The sequence below is a fragment of the Salmo trutta genome, chromosome 7 (genome assembly GCF_901001165.1).
Source record: "Salmo trutta chromosome 7, fSalTru1.1, whole genome shotgun sequence".
In the NCBI taxonomy this organism is placed as follows: domain Eukaryota; kingdom Metazoa; phylum Chordata; class Actinopteri; order Salmoniformes; family Salmonidae; genus Salmo; species Salmo trutta.
This window is the reverse complement of record NC_042963.1, coordinates 59,333,943-59,361,693: the sequence shown is the minus strand read 5'-3', so window position 1 is coordinate 59,361,693 and position 27,751 is coordinate 59,333,943. Positions and strand designations below refer to the sequence as shown.

The 27,751-nt window shown below is 44.0% G+C and overlaps 1 protein-coding gene across 2 annotated transcripts; it reads left to right on the top strand.

Moving 5' to 3' along the window:
* Positions 1-375: 375 nt before the first annotated feature.
* Positions 376-27,394, top strand: LOC115197753 (cholesterol side-chain cleavage enzyme, mitochondrial). 2 transcript variants are annotated; one of them, XM_029759555.1, is made up of 9 exons: positions 376-1,182; positions 12,016-12,171; positions 13,379-13,578; positions 15,960-16,163; positions 16,878-17,038; positions 17,312-17,478; positions 23,453-23,531; positions 23,640-23,831; positions 27,121-27,394. In XM_029759555.1, the coding sequence occupies exons 1-9, from the start codon at positions 920-922 to the stop codon at positions 27,241-27,243; spliced, it is 1,545 nt and encodes a 514-aa protein (XP_029615415.1). In that variant the 5' UTR covers positions 376-919; the 3' UTR covers positions 27,244-27,394. The 2 variants fall into 2 exon arrangements, with proteins under 2 accessions (XP_029615415.1, XP_029615416.1); XM_029759556.1 differs by lacking the exon at positions 12,016-12,171 and having other exon boundaries at positions 1,083-1,182.
* The last annotated feature ends 357 nt before the right edge of the window (positions 27,395-27,751 follow it).

The window sequence follows — 27,751 nt, the reverse complement described above, 5'->3', positions numbered from 1 at the left end:
ACAGTATAATGTGTGTCCCTCAGTTTGTCATTGGTGTTACCGCCTTGAAAAATCACTGATTACAAAGATATACAAGGACCTTGAGCATTCTCTCCAGTGGCTAACTTTTATCTGGGGAGAGATCTTATATTACACAACATTATTAGCTAATAACAACCTTTTAGTAGGTCATACATTCAAGGATTTATTGTTAATTTGGTGTGTCTAAATTCAAAATGTCACTTAGTGTTAGTCAATTTAATTGCCAGGAAATAACATTGTAAGCAATTTTTCAATGATTGATGACCTTAGATTTGAGAATCTGTGGTCTCCATTTCAAAAACTCCTCATTTACCTAAAATGTGTCATTGGTGTAAACATCATTAATGTTACTACTTCTACTGATGGCTCACTATTATCATAATGGTAAAAAGGATTTAAAGTCATTAAGCTACCATATTATTTACAATGGGAAGATATACCCACATCCATTTCAATCAATACAAATCTAGAAAAATGATTTAATTTTTTCTCCAAAATGCTATGCCCAAATGCCACCGTAATTCAAGAACAACCAACTTAGTACTTTGTGGGTATTTTCTCAGAAACAAGATTAAACAGAGTATTAAACTAACACACAGTCCAACAATTAAATCCCCAGCTGTAACATCTTATGTTAGGAGGATGGATAATTCAGCACTCTAAGAAAGTCCCACAGTAAACAGAAGACTAACCCAAAGTGTGTGTCTGGATGAAGGGGGCCTTGACTTGCCATAGGCTGACACCATCACAACACACAAGCTGTCCCTGAAAGAAACATTCAAGGATACAGGGGAGGAGAGACAGTGGAGAGATAGACAGAGAGAGCATAGAGCCGGATGAGAAACAGAAACAGACAGAAGAAGAGTTAGAAGAAGTGAGGTAAGAGAGAGACGCTGCTATGATGGTGAGGTGGAGTGTGTGTCGCATTTCTCTGGGTCTGCCAGCATGTGGACTACCCAGTGCCCGCCACAACTCCAGTATGCCGGTGGTGCGCCAGGCTCTGTCCCCAGACAACAGCAGTACGGTCCAGGCCTTCGGTGAGATCCCAGGTCTCTGGAGAAACGGACTTGCCAACCTCTACAGTTTCTGGAAACTAGACGGATTCAGGAACATCCACAGAGTCATGGTGCACAACTTCAACACCTTCGGTCCAATATACAGGTATGATAAAGTCAGATCCATTCACCAGTAAGACACAGTACCACTTCAACACCATCAGACCCATAGACAGGTATAAGACAGTACCACTTCAACACCGTCAGTCACAGTCAGACCACAGACAAATTAGGAGGTTAGTAATGATATGATCTACAACTGTATTAGCATTTTGTATTTAACGAGGCAAGTCAGTTATTAACGACAAATTCTTATTCACAGTGACAGCCTACCGGGGACCAGTGTGTTAACGGCCATGTTCAGGGGAAGAACGACAGATTGTTACATTGTCAGCTCAGGGACCTGTCGGTTACTGGAACATCGCTCTAACCACAAAGATACCTGCCGCCCCATTATTATAGGTGGCCAATCAGTGCATGGTCCTCTGTAGATCACTTAGTAGAACATGGTCCTCTGTAGTTCAGTTAGTAGAACATGGTCCTCTGTAGTTCAGTTAGTAGAACATGGTCCTCTGTAGTTCAGTTAGTAGAACATGGTCCTCTGTAGATCAGTTAGTAGAACATGGTCCTCTGTAGTTCAGTTAGTAGAACATGGTCCTCTGTAGTTCAGTTAGTAGAACATGGTCCTCTGTATTTCAGTTAGTAGAACGTGGTCCTCTGTAGTTCCGTTAGTAGAACATGGTCCTCTGTAGTTCAGTTAGCAGAACATGGTCCTCTGTAGTTCAGTTAGTAGAACATGGTCCTCTGTAGTTCAGTTAGTAGAACATGGTCCTCTGTAGTTCAGTTAGTAGAACATGGTCCTCTGTAGATCAGTTAGTAGAACATGGTCCTCTGTAGAACATGGTCCTCTGTAGTTCAGTTAGTAGAACATGGTCCTCTGTAGTTCAGTTAGTAGAGCATGGTCCTCTGTAGTTCAGTTAGTAGAACATGGTCCTCTGTAGTTCAGTTAGTAGAACATGGTCCTCTGTAGTTCAGTTAGTAGAACATGGTCCTCTGTAGATAAGTTAGTAGAACATGGTCCTCTGTAGAACATGGTCCTCTGTAGTTCAGTTAGTAGAACATGGTCCTCTGTAGTTCAGTTAGTAGAACATGGGCCTCTGTAGTTCAGTTAGTAGAACATGGTCCTCTGTAGTTCAGTTAGTAGAACATGGTCCTCTGTAGATCAGTTAGTAGAACATGGTCCTCTGTAGAACATGGTCCTCTGTAGTTCAGTGATTAGAACATGGTCCTCTGTAGATCAGTTAGTAGAACATGGTCCTCTGTAGTTCAGTTAGTAGAACATGGTCATCTGTAGAGCAGTTAGTAGAACATGGTCCTCTGTAGAACATGGTCCTCTGTATATCAGTTAGTAGAACATGGTCCTCTGTAGTTCAGTTAGTAGAACATGGTCCTCTGTAGTTCAGTTAGTAGAACATGGTCCTCTGTAGATCAGTTAGTAGAACATGGTCCTCTGTATTTCAGTTAGTAGAACATGGTCCTCTGTAGTTCAGTTAGTAGAACATGGTCCTCTGTAGATCAGTTAGTAGAACATGGTCCTCTGTAGTTCAGTTAGTAGAACATGGTCCTCTGTAGTTCAGTTAGTAGAACATGGTCCTCTGTAGATCAGTTAGTAGAACATGGTCCTCTGTATTTCAGTTAGTAGAACATGGTCCTCTGTAGTTCAGTTAGTAGAACATGGTCCTCTATAATTCAGTTAGTAGAACATGATCCTCTGTAGTTCAGTTAGTACAACATGGTCCTCTGTAGTTCAGTTAGTAGAACATAGTCCTCTGTAGTTCAGTTAGTAGAACATGGTCCTCTGTAGATCAGTTAGTAGAACATGGTCCTCTGTAGTTCAGTTAGTAGAACGTGGTTCTCTGTAGTTCAGTTAGTAGAACATGATCCTCTGTAGATCAGTTAGTAGAACATGTTCCTCTGTAGAACATGGTCCTCTGTAGATCAGTTAGTAGAACATGGTCCTCTGTAGTTCAGTTAGCAGAACATGGTCCTCTGTAGATCAGTTAGTAGAACATGGTCCTGTGTAGAACATGGTCCTCTGTAGAACATGGTCCTCTGTAGTTAAGTTAGTAGAACATGGTCCTCTGTAGTTCAGTTAGTAGAACATGGTCCTCTGTAGATCAGTTAGTAGAACATGTACCTCTGTAGAACATGGTCCTCTGTAGATCAGTTAGTAGAACATGGTCCTCTGTAGTTCAGTTAGCAGAACATGGTCCTCTGTAGATAAGTTAGTAGAACATGGTCCTTTGTAGAACATGGTCCTCTGTAGTTGAGTTAGTGGAACATGGTCCTCTGTAGTTCAGTTAGTAGAACATGGTCCTCTGTAGTTCAGTTAGTAGAACATGGACCTCTGTAGTTCAGTTAGTAGAACATGGTCCTCTGTAGATCAGTTAGTAGAACATGGTCCTCTGTAGAACATGGTCCTCTGTAGTTCAGTTAGTAGAACATGGTCCTCTGTAGTTCAGTTAGTAGAACATGGTCCTCTGTAGATCAGTTAGTAGAACATGGTCCTCTGTAGTTCAGTTAGTAGAACGTGGTTCTCTGTAGTTCAGTTAGTAGAACATGATCCTCTGTAGATCAGTTAGTAGAACATGTTCCTCTGTAGAACATGGTCCTCTGTAGATCAGTTAGTAGAACATGGTCCTCTGTAGTTCAGTTAGCAGAACATGGTCCTCTGTAGATCAGTTAGTAGAACATGGTCCTGTGTAGAACATGGTCCTCTGTAGAACATGGTCTTCTGTAGTTAAGTTAGTAGAACATGGTCCTCTGTAGTTCAGTTAGTAGAACATGGTCCTCTGTAGATCAGTTAGTAGAACATGTACCTCTGTAGAACATGGTCCTCTGTAGATCAGTTAGTAGAACATGGTCCTCTGTAGTTCAGTTAGCAGAACATGGTCCTCTGTAGATAAGTTAGTAGAACATGGTCCTTTGTAGAACATGGTCCTCTGTAGTTGAGTTAGTGGAACATGGTCCTCTGTAGTTCAGTTAGTAGAACATGGTCCTCTGTAGTTCAGTTAGTAGAACATGGACCTCTGTAGTTCAGTTAGTAGAACATGGTCCTCTGTAGATCAGTTAGTAGAACATGGTCCTCTGTAGAACATGGTCCTCTGTAGTTCAGTTAGTAGAACATGGTCCTCTGTAGTTCAGTTAGTAGAACATGGTCCTCTGTAGTTCAGTTAGTAGAACATGGTCCTCTGTAGTTCAGTTAGTAGAACATGGTCCGCTGTAGTTCAGTTAGTAGAACATGGTCCTCTGTAGATCAGTTAGTAGAACATGGTCCTCTGTAGTTCAGTTAGTAGAACGTGGTCCTCTGTAGTTCCGTTAGTAGAACATGGTCCTCTGTAGTTCAGTTAGCAGAACATGGTCCTCTGTAGTTCAGTTAGTAGAACATGGTCCTCTGTAGTTCAGTTAGTAGAACATGGTCCTCTGTAGTTCAGTTAGTAGAACATGGTCCTCTGTAGATCAGTTAGTAGAACATGGTCCTCTGTAGAACATGGTCCTCTGTAGTTCAGTTAGTAGAACATGGTCCTCTGTAGTTCAGTTAGTAGAGCATGGTCCTCTGTAGTTCAGTTAGTAGAACATGGTCCTCTGTAGTTCAGTTAGTAGAACATGGTCCTCTGTAGTTCAGTTAGTAGAACATGGTCCTCTGTAGATAAGTTAGTAGAACATGGTCCTCTGTAGAACATGGTCCTCTGTAGTTCAGTTAGTAGAACATGGTCCTCTGTAGTTCAGTTAGTAGAACATGGTCCTCTGTAGTTCAGTTAGTAGAACATGGGCCTCTGTAGTTCAGTTAGTAGAACATGGTCCTCTGTAGTTCAGTTAGTAGAACATGGTCCTCTGTAGATCAGTTAGTAGAAAATGGTCCTCTGTAGAACATGGTCCTCTGTAGTTCAGTGATTAGAACATGGTCCTCTGTAGATCAGTTAGTAGAACATGGTCCTCTGTAGTTCAGTTAGTAGAACATGGTCATCTGTAGAGCAGTTAGTAGAACATGGTCCTCTGTAGAACATGGTCCTCTGTATATCAGTTAGTAGAACATGGTCCTCTGTAGTTCAGTTAGTAGAACATGGTCCTCTGTAGTTCAGTTAGTAGAACATGGTCCTCTGTAGATCAGTTAGTAGAACATGGTCCTCTGTATTTCAGTTAGTAGAACATGGTCCTCTGTAGTTCAGTTAGTAGAACATGGTCCTCTGTAGATCAGTTAGTAGAACATGGTCCTCTGTAGTTCAGTTAGTAGAACATGGTCCTCTGTAGTTCAGTTAGTAGAACATGGTCCTCTGTAGATCAGTTAGTAGAACATGGTCCTCTGTATTTCAGTTAGTAGAACATGGTCCTCTGTAGTTCAGTTAGTAGAACATGGTCCTCTATAATTCAGTTAGTAGAACATGATCCTCTGTAGTTCAGTTAGTACAACATGGTCCTCTGTAGTTCAGTTAGTAGAACATAGTCCTCTGTAGTTCAGTTAGTAGAACATGGTCCTCTGTAGATCAGTTAGTAGAACATGGTCCTCTGTAGTTCAGTTAGTAGAACGTGGTTCTCTGTAGTTCAGTTAGTAGAACATGATCCTCTGTAGATCAGTTAGTAGAACATGTTCCTCTGTAGAACATGGTCCTCTGTAGATCAGTTAGTAGAACATGGTCCTCTGTAGTTCAGTTAGCAGAACATGGTCCTCTGTAGATCAGTTAGTAGAACATGGTCCTGTGTAGAACATGGTCCTCTGTAGAACATGGTCCTCTGTAGTTAAGTTAGTAGAACATGGTCCTCTGTAGTTCAGTTAGTAGAACATGGTCCTCTGTAGATCAGTTAGTAGAACATGTACCTCTGTAGAACATGGTCCTCTGTAGATCAGTTAGTAGAACATGGTCCTCTGTAGTTCAGTTAGCAGAACATGGTCCTCTGTAGATAAGTTAGTAGAACATGGTCCTTTGTAGAACATGGTCCTCTGTAGTTGAGTTAGTGGAACATGGTCCTCTGTAGTTCAGTTAGTAGAACATGGTCCTCTGTAGTTCAGTTAGTAGAACATGGACCTCTGTAGTTCAGTTAGTAGAACATGGTCCTCTGTAGATCAGTTAGTAGAACATGGTCCTCTGTAGAACATGGTCCTCTGTAGTTCAGTTAGTAGAACATGGTCCTCTGTAGTTCAGTTAGTAGAACATGGTCCTCTGTAGATCAGTTAGTAGAACATGGTCCTCTGTAGTTCAGTTAGTAGAACGTGGTTCTCTGTAGTTCAGTTAGTAGAACATGATCCTCTGTTGATCAGTTAGTAGAACATGTTCCTCTGTAGAACATGGTCCTCTGTAGATCAGTTAGTAGAACATGGTCCTCTGTAGTTCAGTTAGCAGAACATGGTCCTCTGTAGATCAATTAATAGAACATGGTCCTGTGTAGAACATGGTCCTCTGTAGAACATGGTCTTCTGTAGTTAAGTTAGTAGAACATGGTCCTCTGTAGTTCAGTTAGTAGAACATGGTCCTCTGTAGATCAGTTAGTAGAACATGTACCTCTGTAGAACATGGTCCTCTGTAGATCAGTTAGTAGAACATGGTCCTCTGTAGTTCAGTTAGCAGAACATGGTCCTCTGTAGATAAGTTAGTAGAACATGGTCCTTTGTAGAACATGGTCCTCTGTAGTTGAGTTAGTGGAACATGGTCCTCTGTAGTTCAGTTAGTAGAACATGGTCCTCTGTAGTTCAGTTAGTAGAACATGGACCTCTGTAGTTCAGTTAGTAGAACATGGTCCTCTGTAGATCAGTTAGTAGAACATGGTCCTCTGTAGAACATGGTCCTCTGTAGTTTAGTTAGTAGAACATGGTCCTCTGTAGTTCAGTTAGTAGAACATGGTCCTCTGTAGTTCAGTTAGTAGAACATGGTCCTCTGTAGTTCAGTTAGTAGAACATGGTCCTCTGTAGATGAGTTCGTAGAACATGGTCCTCTGTAGAACATGGTCCTCTGTAGTTCAGTGAGTAGAACATGGTCCTCTGTAGATCAGTTAGTAGAACATGGTCCTCTGAAGTTCAGTTAGTAGAACATGGTCATCTGTAGTTCAGTTAGTAGAACATGGTCCTCTGTAGAGCATGGTCCTCTGTAGCTCAGTTAGTAGAACGTGGTCCTCTGTATATCAGTTAGTAGAACATGGTCCTCTGTAGTTCAGTTAGTAGAACATGGTCCTCTGTAGAACATGGTCCTCTGTAGTTAGTAGAACATGGTCCTCTGTAGCTCAGTTAATAGAACATGGTCCTCTGTAGAGCATGGTCCTCTGTAGCTCAGTTAGTAGAACGTGGTCCTCTGTAGATGAGTTAGTAGAACATGGTCCTCTGTAGATCAGTTAGTTGAACATCGTCCTCTGTAGATCAGTTAGTTGAACATGGTCCTCTGTAGATCAGTTAGTAGAACATGGTCCTCTGTAGATCAGTTAGTAGAACATGGTCCTCTGTAGTTCGTTTAGTAGAACATGGTCCTCTGTAGTTCAGTCAGTTGAACATGGTCCTCTGTAGATCAGTTAGTAGAACATGGTCCTCTGTAGTTCAGTTAGTTGAACATGGTCCTCTGTAGATCAGTTAGTAGAACATGGTCCTCTGTAGATCAGTTAGTAGAACATGGTCGTCTTTAGAACATGGTCCTCTGTAGATCAGTTAGTAGAACATGGTCCTCTGTTGTTCAGTTAGTAGAACATGGTCCTCTGTAGTTCAGTTAGTAGAACATGATCCTCTGTAGATCAGTTAGTAGAACATGGTCCTCTGCACTTCAGTTAGTAGAACATGTTCCTCTGTAGTTCAGTTAGTAGAACATGGTCCTCTGTAGTTCAGTTAGTACAACATGGTCCTCTGTAGATCAGTTAGTAGAACATGGTCCTCTGTAGATCAGTTAGTAGAACATGGTCCTCTGTAGATCAGTTAGTAGAACATGGTCCTCTGTAGATCAGTTAGTAGAACATGGTCCTCTGTAGATCAGTTAGTAGAACATGGTCCTCTGTAGTTCAGTTAGTAGAACATCGTCCTCTGTAGTTCAGTTAGTTGAACATGATCCTCTGTAGAACAGTTAGTAGAAGATGGTCCTCTGTAGATCAGTTAGTTGAACATGGTCCTCTGTAGATCATTTAGTAGAACATGGTCCTCTGTAGATCAGTTAGTTGAACATGGTCCTCTGTAGATCAGTTAGTAGAACATGGTCCTCTGTAGATCAGTTAGCTGAACATGGTCCTCTGTAGTTCAGTTAGTAGAACATGGTTCTCTGTAGATCAGTTAGTTGAACATGGTCCTCTGTAGATCAGTTAGTAGAACATGGTCCTCTGTAGATCAGTTAGTAGAACATGGTCCTCTGTAGATCAGTTAGTAGAACATGGTCCTCTGTAGTTCAGTTAGTTGAACATGGTCCTCTGTAGATCAGTTAGTAGAACATGGTCTTCTGTAGATCAGTTAGTTGAACATGGTCCTCTGTAGATCAGTTAGTAGAACATGGTCCTCTGTAGATCAGTTAGTAGAACATGGTCCTCTGTAGATCAGTTAGTAGAACATGGTCCTCTGTAGATCAGTTAGTAGAAGATGATCCTCTGTAGATCAGTTAGTAGAACATGGTCCTCTGCACTTCAGTTAGTAGAACATGTTCCTCTGTAGTTCAGTTAGTAGAACATGGTCCTCTGTAGTTCAGTTAGAACAACATGGTCCTCTGTAGATCAGTTAGTAGAACATGGTCCTCTGTAGATCAGTTAGTAGAACATGGTCCTCTGTAGATCAGTTAGTAGAACATGGTCCTCTGTAGATCAGTTAGTAGAACATGGTCCTCTGTAGTTCAGTTAGTTGAACATGGTCCTCTGTAGATCAGTTAGTAGAACATGGTCCTCTGTAGATCAGTTAGTAGAACATGGTCCTCTGTAGTTCAGTTAGTAGAACATCGTCCTCTGTAGTTCAGTTAGTTGAACATGGTCCTCTGTAGAACAGTTAGTAGAAGATGGTCCTCTGTAGATCAGTTAGTTGAACATGGTCCTCTGTAGATCATTTAGTAGAACATGGTCCTCTGTAGATCAGTTAGTTGAACATGGCCCTCTGTAGATCAGTTAGTAGAACATGGTCCTCTGTAGATCAGTTAGCTGAACATGGTCCTCTGTAGTTCAGTTCGTAGAACATGGTTCTCTGTAAATCAGTTAGTTGAACATGGTCCTCTGTAGATCAGTTAGTAGAACATGGTCCTCTGTAGATCAGTTAGTAGAACATGGTCCTCTGTAGATCAGTTAGTAGAACATGGTCCTCTGTAGTTCAGTTAGTTGAACATGGTCCTCTGTAGATCAGTTAGTAGAACATGGTCCTCTGTAGATCAGTTAGTAGAACATGGTCCTCTGTAGATCAGTTAGTAGAACATGGTCCTCTGTAGATCAGTTAGTAGAAGATGGTCCTCTGTAGTTCAGTTAGTTGAACATGGTCCTCTGTAGATCAGTTAGTAGAACATGGTCCTCTGTAGATCAGTTAGTAGAACATGGTCCTCTGTAGTTCAGTTAGTAGAACATCGTCCTCTGTAGTTCAGTTAGTTGAACATGGTCCTCTGTAGAACAGTTAGTAGAAGATGGTCCTCTGTAGATCAGTTAGTTGAACATGGTCCTCTGTAGATCATTTAGTAGAACATGGTCCTCTGTAGATCAGTTAGTTGAACATGGTCCTCTGTAGATCAGTTAGTAGAACATGGTCCTCTGTAGATCAGTTAGCTGAACATGGTCCTCTGTAGTTCAGTTAGTAGAACATGGTTCTCTGTAGATCAGTTAGTTGAACATGGTCCTCTGTAGATCAGTTAGTAGAACATGGTCCTCTGTAGATCAGTTAGTAGAACATGGTCCTCTGTAGATCAGTTAGTAGAACATGGTCCTCTGTAGTTCAGTTAGTTGAACATGGTCCTCTGTAGATCAGTTAGTAGAACATGGTCCTCTGTAGATCAGTTAGTTGAACATGGTCCTCTGTAGATCAGTTAGTAGAACATGGTCCTCTGTAGATCAGTTAGTTGAACATGGTCCTCTGTAGATCAGTTAGTAGAACATGGTCCTCTGTAGATCAGTTAGTAGAACATGGTCCTCTGTAGAGCAGTTAGTAGAACATGGTCCTCTGTAGATCAGTTAGTAGAACATGGTCCTCTGTAGTTCAGTTAGTAGAACATCGTCCTCTGTAGTTCAGTTAGTTGAACATGGTCCTCTGTAGAACAGTTAGTAGAAGATGGTCCTCTGTAGATCAGTTAGTTGAACATGGTCCTCTGTAGATCATTTAGTAGAACATGGTCCTCTGTAGATCAGTTAGTTGAACATGGTCCTCTGTAGATCAGTTAGTAGAACATGGTCCTCTGTAGATCAGTTAGCTGAACATGGTCCTCTGTAGTTCAGTTAGTAGAACATGGTTCTCTGTAGATCAGTTAGTTGAACATGGTCCTCTGTAGATCAGTTAGTAGAACATGGTCCTCTGTAGATCAGTTAGTAGAACATGGTCCTCTGTAGATCAGTTAGTAGAACATGGTCCTCTGTAGTTCAGTTAGTTGAACATGGTCCTCTGTAGATCAGTTAGTAGAACATGGTCCTCTGTAGATCAGTTAGTTGAACATGGTCCTCTGTAGATCAGTTAGTAGAACATGGTCCTCTGTAGATCAGTTAGTTGAACATGGTCCTCTGTAGATCAGTTAGTAGAACATGGTCCTCTGTAGATCAGTTAGTTGAACATGGTCCTCTGTAGTTCAGTTAGTAGAACATGGTTCTCTGTAGATCAGTTAGTTGAACATGGTCCTCTGTAGATCAGTTAGTAGAACATGGTCCTCTGTAGATCAGTTAGTAGAACATGGTCCTCTGTAGATCAGTTAGTTGAACATGGTCCTCTGTAGTTCAGTTAGTAGAACATGGTCCTCTGTAGATCAGTTAGTAGAACATGGTCCTCTGTAGATCAGTTAGTTGAACATGGTCCTCTGTAGATCAGTTAGTAGAACATGGTCCTCTGTAGATCAGTTAGTAGAAAATGGTCCTCTGTATATCAGTTAGTAGAACATGGTCCTCTGTAGATCAGTTAGTAGAACATGGTCCTCTGTAGATCAGTTAGTAGAACATGGTCCTCTGTAGAGCAGTTAGTAGAACATGGTCCTCTGTAGATCAGTTAGTTGAACATGGGCCTTGCAACACCAGGATAGTGGGTTCAATACTCGGGACCACATATATGTAACATGTTTGCACTAATGACTATGTGGCTTTGGCTAAAAGCATCTGTCAAATTGCATAAAATAGGATAGGCCTACAGTAAGAAACAAAATGTCATTCAGTTATGATGTCAAAGGAGACAAGGTTATAATATAGTATTAACCATTGGACGAGACCCCAGGACGAGTAGCTGCTGCCTTTGCAACAGCTAATAGTGATCCTAATAAAATACCAGATACTGAATCAGTGAATACAAGTTCTGTATTATTATTATTATTTTTATTCACAACTAAAAGTTTCAGCTATGCAGTGAACCATAGTTATAGCTAGAGCCCACTTCAACATAATGCTACAACACGGTTTGTGTTGTTGCTGCAGACAAAACACTAAATTCTGGAATTAGCTTTGTTGAGAGGAGCAATCTTTTCTATCAGACAAATACAATATGAAACTAGCCATATATAAATATTAAAACAATTTAGAAGGGGATTTCTACTACAGTCTGCTGTATTTACTGCTACCCATGTGGTTCAAACATGCTGTATTGTCCTGCAGGGAGAAGATGGACTATATTTACTGCTGCCCATGTGGTTTATAAATGCTGTATTGTCCTGCAGGGAGAAGATGGACTATTATGAGTGTGAACAAAACAAAAATAAGTGCATTTTACCAACAAAACCTTTGAACATAAATGACATGATCTGCTGTCCTCTGTCATTGTACCTGACAGGGAGAAGATAGGCTACTATGATAGTGTAAACATTATAAAGCCGGAGGATGCAGCCATCCTGTTCAAGGCAGAAGGACACTACCCCAAGAGGTTAACAGTGGAGGCATGGACCTCATACAGAGACTACAGGAACAGGAAATATGGAGTCCTGCTCAAGTACGTACACTGTTCTGTTATATCGGTCAAACAGTCGTTTAAATAAGGACTTTCAAATCAACGTCATCATAAGCTTTCCTTTTTGTGATGTATTGACTATTCACACTACAGTTTTGTAGCCTGGGAAACAGTCTCTTTACCCATCATTCCACTCCTTGCCACTCCTTGTCATGCATTTGGCAATGACAATAAGTGGAATGTTAGCTAAAGAGACAGGTACCCTGGCTAACAGTTTAGGGTTTACCCAAACTCAACTGTTATCTCAGATATCTTTTCACATTGCCATATTTACAGGCCAGCCCAGTACAGCTTGGCTTGGTATGGCCCTATAGTATGGTAGATGGTAACCAGGCCAGGTGTGGCCCTATAGTATGGTAGATGGTAACCAGGCCAGGTATGCCCCTTAGTATGGTAGATGGTAACCAGGCCAGGTATGGCCCTATAGCGTGGTAGATGGTAACCAGGCCAGGTATGGCCCTATAGCGTGGTAGATGGTAACCAGGCTAGGTGTGGCCTTATAGTATGGTAGATGGTAACCAGGCCAGGTGTGGCCCTATAGTATGGTAGATGGTAACCAGGCCAGGTGTGGCCCTATAGCGTGGTAACCAGGCCAGGTGTGGCCCTATAGTATGGTAGATGGTAACCAGGCCAGGTGTGGCCCTATAGCGTGGTAGATGGTAACCAGGCCAGGTGTGGCCCTGTAGTATGGTAGATGGTAACCAGGCCAGGTGTGGCCCTGTAGTATGGTAGTAGGTAACCAGGCCAGGTGTGGCCTATAGCGTGGTAGATGGTAACCAGGCCAGGTGTGGCCCTGTAGCGTGGTAGATGGTAACCAGGCCAGGTGTGGCCCTATAGCGTGGTACATGGTAACCAGGCCAGGTGTGGCCCTATAGCGTGGTACATCGTAACCAGGCCAGGTGTGGCCCTATAGCGTGGTACATGGTAACCAGGCCAGGTGTGGCACTATAGCGTGGTAGATGGTAACCAGGCCAGGTGTGGCCCTACAGCGTGGCAGATGGTAACCAGGCCAGGTGTAGCCCTGTAGTGTGAATCAGGCATTATTGACAGACTTTGTTATTGAGATTTAGTTATTGACACTTAGTTATTGACACGTAGTTATTGACACTTAGTTAATGAGATTTAGTTTTGCTGGTTCTGTGACATTCCAAAACAATTCACAAGATTTGGTCTTTTTCTCTCCCTGTAGGAATGGCGAGGACTGGCGCTCCAACAGGGTGATTCTGAATAGAGAGGTGATCTCTCCCAAGGTGTTGGGGAACTTTGTTCCTCTGTTGGATGAAGTTGGACAGGACTTTGTGGCCCGGGTACATAAGAAGATAGAAAGGAGTGGACAGGGCAAATGGACCACCGATCTTTCTCAAGAACTCTTCAAATACGCTCTGGAATGTAAGTCCGTTTCACCTAATATTTACTTGTGGCTGTCTTGAAACCTGTGATGACCATGTTTTATACACTGACTCATACCAGTACAGTGCCTTGCAAAAGTATTCATCTCCCTTGGCATTTTTCCTATTTCGTTGCATTATAACCTGTAATTTAAATTGATTTTTATTTGGATTTCATGTAATGGACATACACAAAATAGTCCAAATTGGTGAAGTGAAATGAAAAAATTACTTGTTTCAAAAGATTTAAAAAAAATTACATCGGAAAAGTGGTGCGTGCATATGTATTCACCCCCTTTGCTACGAAGTCCCTAAATAAGATCTGGTGCAGCCAATTACCTTCAGAAGTCACACAATTAGTTAAATAAAGTCCACCTGTGTGCAATCTAAGTGTCACATGATCTGTCACATGATCTCGGTATATATACACCTGTTATGAAAGGCCCCAGAGTCTGCAACACCACTAAGCAAGGGGCACCACCAAGCAAGTGGCACAATGAAGACAAAGGAGCTCTCCAAACAGGTCAGGGACAAAGTTGTGGAGAAGTACAAATCAGGGTTGGGTTATAAAAAATATCCAAAACTTTGAACATCCCATGGAGCACCATTATTAAAAAATTGAAAGAATATGGCACCGCAACAAACCTGCCAAGAGAGGGCCGTCCACCAAAACTCACGGACTAGGTAAGGAGGGCATTAATCAGAAAGGCAACAAAGACAACCCTGAAGGAGCTGCAAAGCTCCACATTGGAGATTGGAGTATCTGTCCATAGGACTACTTTAAGCCGTACACTCCACAGAGCTGGGCTTTATGGAAGAGTGGCCAGAAAGAGCCATTGCTTAAAGAAAAAAAGAAAACACATTTGGTGTTCGCCAAAAGGTATGTGGGAGACTCTCCAAGTATATGGAAGAAGGAACTCTGGTCAGATGATACTAAAATTGAGCATTTTGGCCATCAAGGAAAATGTCTGGCGCAAACCCCACACCTTTCATCACCCCATGAATATCATCCCCATAGTGAAGCATGGTGGTGGCAGCATCATGCTGTGGGGATGTTTTTCCATCGGCGGAGACTGGGAAATTGAAGGAATGATGGATGTCACTAAATACAGGAAAATCCTTGAGGACACCTGTTTCAGTCTTCCAGAGATTTGAGACTGGGACGTAGGTTCACCTTCCAGCAGGACAATGACCCTAAGCATACTGCTAAAGCAACACTCGAGTGGTTTAAGGGGAAACATTTAAATGTCTTGGAATGGCCTAGTCAAAGCCCAGACCTCAATCCAATTGAGAATCTGTGGTATAACTTAAAGATTTCTGTACACCAGCGGAACCTATCCAACTTGAAGGAGCTGGAGCAGTTTTGCCTTGAAGAATGGGCAAAAATCCCAGTGGCTATATGTGCCAAGCTTATAGAGACGTACCCCAAGAGACTTGCAGCTGTAATTGTTGCAAAAGGTGGCTCTACAAAGTATTGACTTTGGGGGGTTGAAAAGTTACACATGCTCAAGTTATCTGTTTTTTGTCTTATTTCTTGTTTGTTTCACAATAAAAAATATTTTTGCATCTTCAGAGTGGTAGGCATGTTGTGTAAATCAAATGATACAACCCCCCCAAAAATCTATTTTAATTCCAGGTTGTAAGGCAATAAAATAGGAAAAATGCCAAAGGGGGGTGAATACTTTCACAAGCCACTGTACCAGATTGTCTCAAATACTGTAAGGTTAACATCTTATATTTCTGCTAATATCTTACTTAGGTCCATCGCTCCTTAGGGGTCATAGGACATCGACAACTGGTGTCTTAGGCTGGCGGAATATACTGTCCTCTACTGTATATTATACTATATTTACCTGATATTGTTGTATGTACACTAAGTTCAGTATGGTACAATGTCTCACATGTGCAGTGCTGTAATGCGGTAGGTTCTGTATGGAAGCCGTCTGTGTCTAACCTGTGTTCTCTCCTCTCCAGCGGTGGGTTCGATGCTGTATGTGAATGTCTGTGTCTAACCTGTGTTCTCTCCAGCGGTGGGTTCGATGCTGTATGTGAATGTCTGTGTCTAACCTGTGTTCTCTCCTCTCCAGCGGTGGGTTCGATGCTGTATGTGAATGTCTGTGTCTAACCTGTGTTCTCTCCTCTCCAGCGGTGGGTTCGATGCTGTATGTGAATGTCTGTGTCTAACCTGTGTTCTCTCCTCTCCAGCAGTGGGTTCGATGCTGTATGTGAATGTCTGTGTCTAACCTGTGTTCTCTCCTGTCCAGCAGTGGGTTCGATGCTGTATGTGAATGTCTGTGTCTAACCTGTGTTCTCTCCTCTCCAGCAGTGGGTTCGATGCTGTATGTGAATGCCTGTGTCTAACCTGTGTTCTCTTCTCTCCAGCGGTGGGTTCAGTTCTGTATGGGGAGCGTCTGGGCCTGATGTTGGACTACATCAACCCTGAGGCCCAACACTTCATTGACTGCATCTCTCTGATGTTCAAGACTACCTCTCCCATGCTGTACATCCCCCCGGCCATGCTGAGGAGGGTAGGAGCCAAGATCTGGAGAGATCACGTAGAGGCCTGGGATGGCATCTTCAACCAGGGTAGGACAATGCTCATAGCATATCCCTGTGATATCTGCAAACATTGAAGGATCAGGGCCAGGGGGAGGATCAGGGCCAAGGAGAAGGGTCAGGGCCAGGGGGAAGGATCAGGGCCAAGGGATGGGATAGGATAGGGTCAAGGGATGGGATAGGGTCAAGGGAGGACTTAAGGTCAAGGGGAAGGGCCACAAGGAAGGGTTTGGGCCAAGGGGAAGGATCAGGGCCAAGGGGAAGGATCAGGGCCACGGATCAGGGCCAAGGGGAAGGATAGGGTCAAGGGGAAGACTTAAGGTCAAGGGGAAGGGCCACAGGGAAGGGTTAGGGCGAAGGGGAAGGGCTAGGAACAAGGGGAAGGGATAAAGCCAAGGGGAATGGATAAAGCCAAGGGGAATGGTTAGGGAGGAAACATTGAAAGTTTAGGGCCAAGGGGTAGGGCCAACCATTGAAGGATTAGGGCCAAAGGGAAGGATTAGGGCCAAACATGGAATGTTTAGGGCTGAGGGGAAGAGTTAGGGAGCAAACATTAAAGGGTTAAGGACAAGGGTTAGGGCCAGTGGGAAGTGTTAGGACTGTAATCTATTTAGGGAAACGAAAAAAAGTAAAGTGATCCGTATGATGCATTTAAGATCACAGATAACACTGTGCTGGTGCTTTGTCTGTATCAGTAGCTATGTTGGTTCACTGTTAAACTGTCCTGATTACATGTGCCCCCAGCGGACCGCTGCATCCAGAACATCTACAGGACGATGCGTCAGGACACCAACACCCACGGGAAGTATCCAGGAGTCCTGGCCAGCCTTCTGGTGTTAGACAAGCTGTCTATAGAGGATATCAAGGCCAGCGTCACTGAACTGATGGCTGGAGGGGTAGACACGGTAATAACTTGTATATAACCTCTCTAGAAAACATCGATAACAAGCTGTCTTTAGAGGACATCAAGGCCAGCGTCGCTGAACCGGTGGCAGAAGGGGTAGACACGGTATCAAAGTTGATAATGACTTCCAACAGTAATCACTTTATCCTGTTGTTTAGACCTGGTTCTGTGAGGCTGAATGAGAGATATCCAAGTCAACTGATTAGTTAACTACCAGATAGTTCATGAACAGTTGTCTCTAGTAGTTAGCATTCTACTCTGTAATGTATTTCAGACGTCTATCACCCTGCTGTGGACTCTATATGAGCTGGCCAGACACCCTGACCTCCAGGAGGAGTTGAGGGCTGAGGTGGCTGTAGCCAGACAGTCTACTCAGGGAGACATGCTACAGATGCTGAAGATGATACCGCTGGTCAAAGGAGCACTGAAGGAAACTCTGAGGTCAGACAGACAGACAAGATGATTGACCAACGATAGCTGATGTTAACTACAATGACTACCTAAACAAGACAATAACTACAATACCAATTATTATAAACCCACAACAACAGTATACCATTTTTAAAAAATGTTATTTCAACTTTATTTAACCAGGTAGGCTAGTTGAGAACAAGTTCTCAATTATAACTGTGACCTGGCCAAGATAAAGGAAAGCAGTTCGACACATACAACAACACAGAGTTACAAATGGAATAAACAAACATACAGTCAATAATACAGTAGGATAAAAAGTCTATATACAGTGTGCGCAAATGAGGTGAGATAAAGGAGGTAAGGCAAATAGGCCATAGTTGTGAAATAATTACAATATACCAATTTAACACTGGAGTGATTGATGTGCAGAAGATGAATGTGCAAGTAGAGATACTGGGGTGCAAAGGTGCAAGATACATAAACAAATACAGTATGGGGATGAGGTAGTTGGATGGGCTATTTACAGATGGGATATGTACAGGTGCAGTGATCTGTGAGCTGCTCTGACAGCTGATGCTTAAAGCTAGTGAGGGAGATATGAGTCTCCAGCTTCAGTGATTTTTGCAGTTCGTTCCAGTCATTGACAGCAGAGAACTGGAAGGAAAGGTGGCCAACGGAGGAATTAGCTTTGGGGGTGACCAGTGAAATATACCTGCTGGAGCGCGTGCTACGGGTGGGTGCTGCTATGGTGACCAGTGAGCTGAGGTCAGGTGGGGCTTTACCTAGCAAACACTTATAGATGACCTGGAGCCAGTGGGTTTGGCGACAAATATGAAGAGAGGGCCAGCCAACGAGAGCATACAGGTCGCAGTGGTGGGTAGTATATGGGGCTTTGGTGACAAAACGGATGGCACTGTGATAGACTGCATTCAGTTTGCTGAGTAGAGTGTTGGAGGCTATTTTGTAGATGACATTGCCGAAGTCAAGGATTGGTAGGATAGTGTAATGTTCGTCGCCTGGTGACGAGGAAGCGGACCAAAACGCAGCTGGGAGCGAACACATGTTTATTCAACACACTGGAATTAAACATGGGAATCGACAGAACCCAACATAGAAATAACCCACCTAGAGCCAACACAAGGCTAAAACGTAAACATAAAACAAACCAAGGAAAAATACCCAACATGACACACCCTGACCCAAAATACCCGAGTTCACCTGGTCAGGCCGTGACAGAACCCCCCCCCAACGGTGCGTACTCCCGGCGCACCAAACTTAAGTCTATTAGGGGGGGGGACCCGGGTGGGCGCCTCACCCTCGGTGGAGGCTCTGGCCCCGGGCGTGTTCTCTCCCCTGCCTTCACCTTAACCCTACCCCTCTGACCCGGACTGGACCACTGTGGAGCGGCATGCTCAGGCTCCGGAGCGGAGCCGTCGACCGGAACAGGATTGGGCACCGGTGGACAGGACACGGGCCGTGCCGGACTGTGGACACGCACCGTGGGCTTGGTGCGGGGAACAGGAACGGGCCGGACAGGACCGGGGACACGTACCACTAACCTGGTGCGGGGAGCAGGGACGGGCCGGACAGGACTGGGGACACGCACCACTAACCTGGTGCGGGGAGCAGGAACGGGCCGGACAGGACTGGGGACACGCACCACTAACCTGGTGCGGGGAGCAGGAACGGGCCGGACAGGACTGGGGACACACACCACTAACCTGGTGCGGGGAGCAGGAACGGGCCGGACAGGACTGGGGACACCCACCACTAACCTGGTGGTGGGAGCAGGAACGGGCCAGACAGGACTGGGGACACGCACCACTAACCTGGTGCGGGGAGCAGGGACGGGCCAGACAGGACTGTGAACACGTACTGGTGAGCTGAAGCGTGGAGCCGGTTTAGCCACTCGTCCTGGCTGGATGCCCATCCTAGCACGGCATGTGCTGGGCATGTCCACCGGACGCACCGGGCTGTGCGGGCGCACTGGCAACACAGCGCGCAACTCCGCTTCCCATGGCTTGGTGCAGGGAACAGGGACGGGCCGGGCAGGACTGTGGACACGCACTGTGGGCTTGGTGCGGGGAACAGGAACGGGCCAGACAGGACTGTGAACACGCACTGGTGAACTGAAGCGTGGAGCCGGTTTAGCCACTCGTCCTGGCTGGATGCCCCTCCTAGCACGGCATGTGCTGGGCATGTCCACCGGACGCACCGGGCTGTGCCAGCGCACTGGCGACACAGCGCGCAACTCCGCATACCATGGCTCCTCCTCCAGATCTTCCCTCTGCAGGTCCTCAATCAACTGCCTCATCATCTTCGTCTCTTCCTCCGCCGTCATCCCCCACGAGAGCAGTGGTCTGGGCTCTTCCTCTGCCCTTCCAGACCACCCCATTATCCCCCCCCCAAAAATTTTCTTGGGGGTGTTTTCCGGGCCTCCTCGACCGCCGCCTGCGACTCCGTCTACCGGCTGGCTTTATCTCCTCAACCTGGGAATCCTTCCGCCAGGGTCCTTTCCCCGACATGATCTCCTCCCAGGTCCAGAACTCCTTCCCCTCGCGAGCCCATCTCTCACGCTCCTTTTCCTCCCGCTGCTTGGTCCTGGTTCGGTGGGGTGTTCTGTAACGTTCGTCGCCTGGTGACGAGGAAGCGGACCAAAACGCAGCTGGGAGCGAACACATGTTTATTCAACACACTGGAATTAAACATGTACACAAAAATCAAGAAAAATGCCGATACGTTACGTGCTCAAACAAAGAGACAACACCCCACAAACAGCGTGGGGAAAACAGCCACTGAAATGTGATCCCAATCAGAGACAATTAGCGACAGCTGTCTCTGATTGGGAATCGACAGAACCCAACATAGAAATAACCCACCTAGAGCCAACACAAGGCTAAAACGTAAACATAAAACAAACCAAGAAAAAATACCCAACATGACACACCCTGACCCAAAATACCCGAGTTCACCTGGTCAGGGCGTGACAGATAGTCAGTTTTACGAGGGTATGTTTGGCAGCATGAGTGAAGGATGCTTTGTTGCGAAGTAGGAAGCCGATTCTATATTTCATTTTGGATTGGAGATGCTTAATGTGAGTCTGGAAAGAGAGTTTACAGTCTAACCAGACACGTAGGTATTTGTAGTTGTCCACATATTCTATGTCAGAACCGTCTAGAGTAGTGATGCTGGACGGGCGGGCAGGTGTGGGCAGCGATCGGTTGAAGAGCATGCATTTAGTTTTACTTGCATTAAAGAGCAGCTGGAGGTCACGGAAGGAGAGTTGTATGGCATTGAAGCTCATCTGGAGGTTTATTAACACAGTGTCCAAAGAAGGGTCAGAAGTATACAGAATGGTGACGTATGCGTAGAGGTGTATCAGAAAATCACCAGCAGCAAGAGTGACATCATTGATGTATACAGAGAAGAGAGTCGGCCCAAGAATTGAACCTTGTGGCACTCCCATAGACTGCCAGAGGTCCAGACAACAGGCCCTCAGATTTGACACACTGAACTCTCTCTGAGAAGTTGTTGGTGAACCAGGCGAGGCAGTAATTTGAGAAGCCAAGGCTGTTGAGTCTGCCAATAAGAATGTGATGATTGACAGAGTTGAATGCCTTGGCCAGCTGCACAGTAATGTCTCTTATCGATGGCGGTTATGATATTGTTTATGACCTTGAGCGTGGCTGAGGTGCACCCATGACCAGCTCGGAAACCAGATTGCATAGCGGAGAAGGTACAGTGGGATTCGAAATGGTCGGTGATCTGTTTGTGATATGATCTGCTTGGCTTTCGAAGCCCTTAGAAAGGCAGGGTAGGATAGATATAGGTCAGTAGCAGTTTGGGTCTAGAGTGTCTCCCCCTTTGAAGAGGGGGATGACCGCGGCAGCTTTCCAATCTTTGGGGATCTCAGACAATACGAAAGAGAGGTCGAACAGGCTAGTAATAGGGGTTGCAACAATTTCGGCTGATATTTTTAGGAAGTGAGGGTCCAGATTTTTTAGCCTTGCTGATTTGTAGGGGTCTAGATTTTGCAGCTCTTTCAGAACATCAGCTATCTGAATTTGGGTGAAGGAGAAATGGGGAGGCTTGGGCAAGTTGCTGTGGGGGGTGCAGGGCTGTTGACCGGGGGTAGTGGTAGCCAGGTGGAAAGCATGGTCAGCCGTAGAAAAATGCTTATTGAAATTCTCAATTATCGTGTATTTATCGGTGGTGACAGAGTTTCCTAGCCTCAGTGCAGTGGGCAGCTGGGAGGAAGTGCTCTTATTCTCCATGGACTTTACAATGTCCCAGAACTTTTTGGAGTTTGTGCTACAGGATGAAAATTTCTCTTTGAAAAAGCTAGCCTTTGCTTTCTTAACTGCCTGTGTATATTGGTTCCTATCTTCCCTGAAAAGTTGCATATCGCGGGTCTATTGGATGCTAATGCAGAACGCCACAGGATGTTTTGTGCTGGTCAAGGGCAGTCAGGTCTGGAGTGAACCAGGACTATATCTGTTCCTGGTTCAATTCTTTTTTGAAAGGGGCATGCTTATTTAAGATGGCAAGGGAAGCACTTTTAAAGAATAACCAGGCATCCTCAACTGACAGAATGAGGTCAATATCCTTCCAGGATACCCGGGCCAGGTCGATTAGAAAGGCCTGCTCACTGAAGTGTTTTAGGGAGAGTTTGACAGTGATGAGGGGTGGTCGTTTGACCGCAGACCCATTACGGATGCAGGCAATGAGGCTGAGATCCTGGTTGAAGAGAGCAGAAGTGTATTTGGAGGGTAGGTTGGTTAGGATGATATCTATGAGGGTGCCCGTGTTTATGGATTTGGGGTTGTACCTGGTAGGTTCATTGATCATTTGTGTGAGATTGAGGGCATCAAGCTTAGATTGTAGGATGGCCGGGGTGTTAAGCATGTCCCAGTTTAGGTCACCCAACAGAACAAACTCTGAAGATAGATGGGGGGCAATCAATTCACATAAGGTGTCCAGGTCACAGCTGGGGGCAGAGGGTGGTCTTTAGCAAGCGTCAACGGTGAGAGACTTGTTTCTGGAAAGGTGGATTTTTAAAAGTAGAAGCTCAAATTGTTTGGGCACAGACCTGGATAGTAGGACAGAACTCTGCAGGTTCTCTCTGCAATAGATTGCAACTCTGCCCCCTTTGGCAGTTATTTCTTGTAAGAAAATGTTATAGTTAGGGATGGAAATTTCAGGGTTTTTGGTGGTCTTCCTAAGCCAGGATTCAGACACGGCTAGGACATCCGGGTTGGCAGAGTGTGCTAAAGCAGTGAATAAAACAAACTTAGGGAGGCTTCTAATGTTAACATGCATGAAACCAAGGCTTTTACGGTTACAGAAGTCAACAAATGAGAGCGCCTGGGGAATGGGAGTGGAGCTAGGCACTGCAGGGCCTGGATTAACCTCTACATCACCAGAGGAACAGAGGAGGAGTAGGATAAGGGTACGGCTAAAGGCTATAAGAACTGGTCGTACGTTCGGAACAGAGAGTAAAAGGAACAGATTTCTGGGCACGATAGAATATATTCAAGGCATAATGTACAGACAAAAGTATGGTAGGATATGAATACAGTGGAGGTAAGCCTATGCATTGAGTGACGATGAGAGAGTTATTGTCTCTAGAAACATCATTTACACAAGGTGAGGTCGCCGCATGTGTGGGAGGTGGAACTAAAGGGTTAGCCAAGGCATGTTGAGCAGGGCTAGAGGCTCTACAGTGAAATAAGGCAATAATCACTAACCAAAACAGCAATGGACAAGGCATATTGACGTTAGTCAAAGTATATATCATGTCATTACTGAATATGTTTTTACGTCATTGCAATGGTGCAACCACCTAATGGTGGTTAGATAGAAGTCAAGTAACAATGATCACTTTTAGAGATACATTTCAGATATCGCTTAAACATCTATACTCTTCGTCTGTTGAGATGCCTGGGCCACCTACTGGTTAAGCATTAAGAATGTCAAGTCACCATCTTCTTCTGTCCGTCAGGCTTCATCCGGTTGCAGTCAGCTTACAGAGATACATTACAGAGGACATCGTCATTCAGAACTATCACATACCTTGTGGGGTAAGAGGAGACAACCTATGACATACGGTAGCTACTGTATTTACATTTGATCAGAGACTTTAGTTTGGGAGGGCAGTATGTTATGTGGTGTGTTCTCACTCTTTCTAGACTCTGGTCCAGTTGGGTCTCTATGCGATGGGTAGAGACCCAGATGTGTTCCCCAGACCTGAGAAGTACCTCCCGTCCCGCTGGCTGCGGACAGAGAACCAGTACTTCAGGAGCTTGGGCTTCGGGTTTGGACCCAGACAGTGTCTCGGACGGCGCATTGCTGAGACGGAGATGCAGCTCTTCCTTATACATGTGAGGATCACAGCTCAACGTTTGAATGACTGATTAAAATCCTTAAGAGTCAATCTAAGTAACATATTAAAAATAATTATATCAAAGTCTGTCAGTTTAAGCTAGAGATATCAGTTTTTTGCATGGGCTGCATCTCAATCCATGTCGGCCTTCCGCATCTGCGGTGGAAGGTGGCCGAGCTACAGCGATGTTTGTCAGACCATGAGACATCCCGAAAATCTGTCTTCTCATGAAAATGTTTGTAGTGTCCGAATACTAATATGACCCATCTATGGAAAGGGGAGACTCTCACAAACACAGTTGTGCTCTCTACGACCCCCACAAGTGTCAGGGGACTCGTCTGAAACACATGGAAATATGGAGGTCATTTTGAAACAACAGAAGTAAGGGGTTAAATATGTGACTGGCCACCTGGATTTGGTCTTATGTAAACAGTACAGTGAAATGGTTACTATAGTAGCAATATCAAAAGCAGAAAGTGTCCAGACAAACATATGTTATAAATATTAGATGACACTTACCAGACACACTTGTCTAAATTGATGGGTCATGTGAAAGAAATGCTAAAACCACCCCAACATCCACATCTAGCTAAGTGGACGGGTCACTATTATCTAGACATGTTCATGAAATACAATAGATGGCTGTAATCACCCCCAGACACACCTGGCTAACTTGATGGGTCATGTAATCATCTGGCAAAGTGTTTTGTTTAGACATGTAGCTAGCTAGCTAAACAGTGAAACGGCATAGTCCCAACTCATACTACTACCAACCAATACAAACATTGTCATAGCTGTAGTCTAAATGTCCAGGTAGCTAAAGCTAATCTACCAGGTTCAATGTTAGCTAGATAACATTAGGCTATAATGAAGAATGCAAATTAATATCTGATTTGAATAATATTACTACACAGATCAAACACGTAACGTTAGCTAGCAAGCTGGCAAGCTAACATTCGCTAGCTAGCTAACAGTACACTTTAACTTGCAATGAAAACAATTTTCTGACAAACTTAGAAACTTATAATATCTGAAAATGTAGCTGGACTCTTACATGGATAAATGCTTCACTACAGACTGGAGCCATTTAACTCCGTTCTGTTTGTAGCTGCATCTTGTTCCGCCAGCGTTGTCTCAAGTCACTCCGGTACACACTGACCGTGGCGTGTGCAGAAAGAAGCAAATCACTTTTTTCAACTGATCTGTCGACAGCACCTGCTAAATTCAGGACATAAATGTTGTTTAGAAAAGTATCAAAACTTTTGTAGTTCTGATTGGCTGACGTTATATCTTTCAAAAATGGTGCGGTAAAAAGGACTATCAACACAAACTGAACAGCTGAGGTTATAGAGAGAAGCATGCTACATGGCAGACCAATCCAAACTCATCTCTCGGCATGTCCAGCCCATCCATTATCTCAGCCAATCATGGCTAGCGGGAAGTTTCCTGCCTTTTTCCAAGGCTAAACAAAATATGCTCGTAATTTAACCATTTTATTTGTATTTACAGACGGAATACAAGTTTGCTATTAAAACATATATAAAAATGTCTTATGAACCACAAACTTGGTTACACACATGTCCTCACAAAAAAAGTGCTAAAATATTAATAAGCTGAACTATTTACAAATGGCATTGGTGTTCTTTTTACATCCCATGTGTAGATGATTAGATTGCACTTTCACCGTAGCTTGTACATGTTGTGATAGTCTTTGAAGCAGCCCCTCTCTGCCAGGAAACAAAAAGTGAACTGGCATTTCAGACAGAAGATCTGTCATTTCACTCTTTTGTCCCCCGTGTTTTGTGCAATGCTTGCAGTTCTTCCTTTTGTCTTTTGGCATGTGTGTTGGATAGTGGCGCTCACCTTGAATGGGGGGTCTTGTGATGGTTGTGAGGTTGCTTTGGGGCCCTAATTCAGCCATTCCCAACACCAGCTGCTCTCAGAAGGCAAACTGGGAGAGAGTGGTTTGTCCTTTTGCTTTGACCGTCTGCTTGTGGAGAATGAAAGCATTTACTGTGGCAATGACCACAAAAATGTAAAAATAAGTCTTATACCACTTCCTGGTCTTGTGGAGGACCTGGTAGAAGCCTATCAGAGCATCAGACTGCTCGACAACCCCCATGCTGGCATTGTAGTCTCTAACAGAAACAGGAATGGGGACATTCTTTCTCACCCATGCCACATTGGCATTTTTCACCCTCCTTGAGACATAGTCGCTATTGAATGCCTCATGCTATGTGGTGAACATGCTTACTTCCCTCAAACCGATAGAGTGGGGACTTGCTCCAGTTGTCAACAAGTCTTGATACCTTCACCAGTCCCATGTAAATCACAAAGGACACGTACTAGAGCATGTCACCATGGTGACAGGTTTCCATCTTCCTTCCCCCCTGCTGATTCTTGTCCCCATACCTGCTGGTATTACTAATGAGTGTTCCCAGTACAGAGGTGGCAAAGTAGAGGTGAAACAGCTGTAAGGGGTTGTGTGTTTCATCACTAACCAACTGTGGGCCTTCAGGTCGTTTGGTTTAAACCTACATTTTTCTGGCTCCTCGTCATCTTCAAGGACCGTATGCTAGTTTCAGCACAGGCCTGCCCTTATAAATTCATATGCCCATATATGGTAGTAAGTCACACCAAAGAGTTGAAGGCACCGATCAATAGCCAAGATACTCAGCTTTCTGCAGACACCCTGCTTTTGCAGATAGGGGCTACCGTTCTCATACAAGCCTGAATTAAATACATGCAAATCTAAAAGGGTCCCCAAATAATATTAAGAGGTTAAGGCAGATGAAAGTTGATATGTTCCAGAAGTAATTTCTGCCAAAAAATGCATTTTGATAAAAAATGTATGTTTACGTTCAAATGCCTCTCCTGTGAAGTGATGTGCGACATAGTTATGACGTATATTTTTACTGTCTTTTTTGACATTTATGAATGTGTTATTCAATGCGTTTCTATGGGCTATCGTAGTAAAAGACAAATTCTATATTTTATCAAATAATTGTTTACATTTTTTATACTTAAATGTGTCCTAAAATTCAAAATCAAATAGCTAAATGATCCATGGTATGACCGTCTTAAAACATTTCAAAAACATTTTTTTAAGCTTGAAAGACTTTGGGACTACTTTAGTTCAAACAACTTATTTCGTTTTGATTTAACTTTCATTTAGTTTAAATATTTTTTTTATTCAGCTACAATTTTTCCTTCCAATAGAACAATGTGACAGGAAGACAGAACAGGCATATGGTTGTAACACTGTACCTTTTTCTCTGTCACTGCAGATGCTGGAGAACTTCAGAGTAGATAAACAGCGTCAGGTGGAGGTGCACAGTACCTTTGAGTTGATCTTGTTGCCAGAGAAGCCCATTCTTCTGACCCTGAAGCCTCTAAAGAGCAGCCAGTGAAATCATGAAGCCTCTACACAGCAGCTGGTGACATCATGAAGTCTCTAGACAGCAGCCGGTGACATCATGAAGCCTCTACACAGCAGCCGGTGACTTTCATAAAATCACAAGTGTAATACATCAAAATAAAGCTTAACTTCTTGTTAATCCAGCCGCTGTGTCAGATTTCAAAAAAGGCTTTACGGCGAAAGCATACCATGCGATTATCTGAGGACAGTGCCCCGCATACAAACACATGAAAAACATATTTCAACCAGGCAGGTGCGCACGAAAGTCAGAAATAGCGATATAATAAATGCCTTACCTTTGATGATCTTCTTCTGTTGGCACTCCAAAAGGTCCCAGTTACATCACAAATGGTCCTTTTTAAAAAAAATGTCCTTCTTTATATCCATAAAAACTCAGTTTACCTGGTGCGCTTCAGTCAATAATCCACCCAGTTTCCCTCCATCAATATATATACAAAATGAATCCCAAACATTACTAATAAACTTTTCCAAAGAAGTCA

Coding starts and splice junctions, on each gene's coding strand:
- LOC115197753 (XM_029759555.1), top strand. CDS start 920: ATGATGGTGAGGTGGAGTGTGTGTCGCATTTCTCTGGGTCTGCCAGCA. Junction 12,172..13,378: donor AAATATGGAGTCCTGCTCAA/GTACGTACACTG, acceptor CTCTCCCTGTAG/GAATGGCGAGGACTGGCGCT. Junction 23,832..27,120: donor TGCAGCTCTTCCTTATACAT/GTGAGGATCACA, acceptor CTGTCACTGCAG/ATGCTGGAGAACTTCAGAGT.